This window comes from Octopus bimaculoides, chromosome 2, assembly GCF_001194135.2.
Source record: "Octopus bimaculoides isolate UCB-OBI-ISO-001 chromosome 2, ASM119413v2, whole genome shotgun sequence".
Lineage (NCBI taxonomy): Eukaryota > Metazoa > Mollusca > Cephalopoda > Octopoda > Octopodidae > Octopus > Octopus bimaculoides.
Window position 1 is genome coordinate 149,918,984 of NC_068982.1, and position 3,269 is coordinate 149,922,252.

Sequence of the window (3,269 nt, forward strand, 5' to 3'; positions counted from 1 at the left end):
ATATATATATATATATATATATATATAGTAGAGGCGCAATGGCCCAGTGGTTAAGGCAGCCGACTCGCGGTCGTAGGATCGTGATTTCGATTCCCAGACAGGGCGTTGTGAGTGTTTGTTGAGCATGTGTGTGTATATATATATATATAGAGAGAGAGAGAGAGAGATACATACATACGTGTGTGTGTGAGAGTGTATGTGCCTTTGAGGTAAATGACCGAAAGAGAAAGAGTGTGCGTCAATAAATGAATATATCTCTATGTGTGCGTGCCCAATGAACGCGAACGTATATGCATTTACATGTGTACGTGTATGAGTATGTATTTATGTAAGTACGCGTGTGTTCGTATGTGTGTGTGTACGCGAGTATGGGTGTATATGATCATAAATGTAGAATGATAGACGAACAAAGAGATATGTGCGTATGTAGAAATCTGCGAAGATAGATAGATAGATAGATAGATAGATAGATAGATAGATAGATAGATAGATAGATAGATTGATAGATAGATAGATAGATAAACTCAGAGAAATACAAAGGTATGATGTAAAGGTAGATGTGTAGATACATGATTTGATAAAAATGGGAGATTAAAATAAATAGATTCAAGACAAAGTGACACTTGGATAAGTATATCATGGGTGAGTAGACACATATATCCAAGTCCAAAACTTTAAATGAAAACAGGAAATTAATTCATTCTTTTATTGACATACTATATATGGTTTATGTCTACATGTGAGTGCATATGTATATATGAGTGAAAGAATGTGTGCACATGGGTATATGTATCTATATACGTACGTCTCTGTGTATACTAACATACCTATATTTATGCATACATAGTAATATATATGCGTGTTCTTAATTATATAAAAACAACAAAACTGAATTGATCAAAGCACACCATTCAAGCTGCGAGGACAAATATATTGGGTTGGTGCATAATTATTGTGGCTTTTTTTAAACAAATTTTATTCAACAAAAACAATAATAACATGTAACAAAAACATCTTTAAATGATTATTTCGGAGCATATTCACCATCTACTTCAATTACTGCTCCCCATTTACTTGACAGACGGTAAAACCGTCATTTAAAGATGTTTTTGTTAAATATTGTTATTGTTTTTGTTGAATAAAATTTGTTGAAAAAACGCCGCAATAATTATGCACCAACCCAATATATAAGTTAATTCGAAGCTTCGCCAAACTGTTTAGAATCTACCTCTGGCAAACGTTAGGAATAATTGAAATATTTTATATGAAATATATAAATATATACAGCTATTTGTAATATGATGCAATAAAGTCTTCCCTGATAATCCGTTGTGGTTGAGCATCTAAATGCACTTAGAACACCTATTGTAGAGCTTCAAACTACAGTGTTTATATATATGTAATAGACAAAGCACTAGATATGAATTACTATAATTTTCATATTCGGATAGTACAGTAACCGAACAAACTTGTGTACCGCGCCGTGTACTATCCTGCAATTTTTCAGGCTCAGAAAATATGATTGCTCTCTGAGCAAAATCGAGAGAGAACTGGGGGAAAGAAACGAGAAACGGAAAGCTTGGAGGGAACGAAGTTATGAGTTAGGATCCTTTAATCCGTTAGGAACAGATTCAACAACGGTGAATGGGGTTAATCCGATGGAGAAAAACTAAATTTGTAAGACTGTATGCCTTATCCAGTTGAATAATAGAAACTTGTCTAGATGCTTGCATTTTGGGAAAATCTCCGATCTCGAGTTCAGTAAATAGGAGGAGTTCTTAGATCTAAAAAGTGTATGAAATCTTTCGCCTAATCAAAGGCTGCACCTCCTTGAACCTTTAATGTATGGTCAAGCATCAACGATGCTCCACTTGATGGAGTGGCGGGCAATTTTGGCTTTCAGGTCTCAGATATGACTAGCTAGCTTACGAGTTTTCTTCTTGTCTACGTGTCGGAAAGATGAGTGGTGGCTGGCGTAGCTTACACACACATATGTATGTACGTATGTATCTTATTTTGTCTTCCGAAGGTGCTGTATCTGCAATATTGATTGCACAGTTGTCTTATTATCGAAAGGAACCGGAAATTGGAGCCCACTGGGTAGCAGGCCTTTTAGTAAGTAATGTTAATATTCTTTCTTAATTCTTTCTCTATGGCAATGATGAAAATAACTTCATTTCGATTAGGTAATGAAAATGAGTAGACACATACATGTGTGCATGTGTGTGTGTCTATGCTTGCGTGTTTATGTATTCATATTACACACACACGCACACGCACACGCACACACACACACACACACACACACACACAAACAGACAAACAAGCATATATATGAGGCTGAATGTGAGCTAGATTAGCTGCAGGATACAATTGGAAATTAACTGGAATTACATATTATAGAACTACTTGGGAAAATATCGTTTATAACAAATATCAAAAGTCAAACTAGAAGCAACGGTGAAATTTTCAGATGAATATAACTATACTCTCCAAAATATGTGCAGTGTACTTTTCTCTTATCAGTTAAAGCAATGTGTACGTACAGACATATATGCACACTGATACATACATACATGCATACATACATACATGCCTGCATGCATACATACATACATACATACATACATACATTCATACATACAACCCCGCTAAAGAAATAAGAACCTACAGCATGGTAGAAGTCATAGCCACTCATAATAAAAAGAAGCACTGGTGGATATCCGAGTGAAGACCTCAATAAAATGTAAGCACAACAGACCTGATATAATGATTTGGGATAGGGAAGAGAAACTGTGCACAGTTGCGGAAATTAGCTGCCCAGCGGATGTTAACATAAAGCTGAAGACCAGTGAAAAAGAAATCACCTACGCTGAACTATTGAGAAATCTGAAGTTACTCTCTCCAGATTACAAGTTCAGGCTTATACCTGTAATTATTGGGGCCCTAGGATATGTAATAACACAGTGCCTAAATACCAATCTTGAGAAATTAGACTTCTTAAAAACCAGAAAGGAGAAAACTAATTCGAAGACTACAGATCCAATCCATCACTGGAATTGTAAAAATCTATAAAACTTTCCAGAAGTTTAACATTTAAGTATATATGAGCATGTCAAAGCATGCAACTATATGCATGATAATACATACATAAAACAAAACATACAGATCTGCACATATACATACATATATATTTACATACAAACAAACCGACAGACAAACAGACAGATATGTATGCATACATACATACATATATATATATATATATA

The 3,269-nt window shown here is 34.9% G+C and overlaps 1 protein-coding gene across 2 annotated transcripts in view; it reads left to right on the forward strand.

Moving 5' to 3' along the window:
- The window catches only part of LOC106872137 (uncharacterized), a 26,450-nt gene that overhangs the window by 8,201 nt on the left and 14,980 nt on the right, over window positions 1–3,269 (forward strand). For both annotated transcript variants that reach the window (XM_052965660.1, XM_014919009.2), the window contains exon 2: window positions 2,030–2,115. In XM_052965660.1, the coding sequence (XP_052821620.1) occupies window positions 2,030–2,115 (86 nt within the window). The remainder of the gene's footprint in view (window positions 1–2,029; window positions 2,116–3,269) is intronic.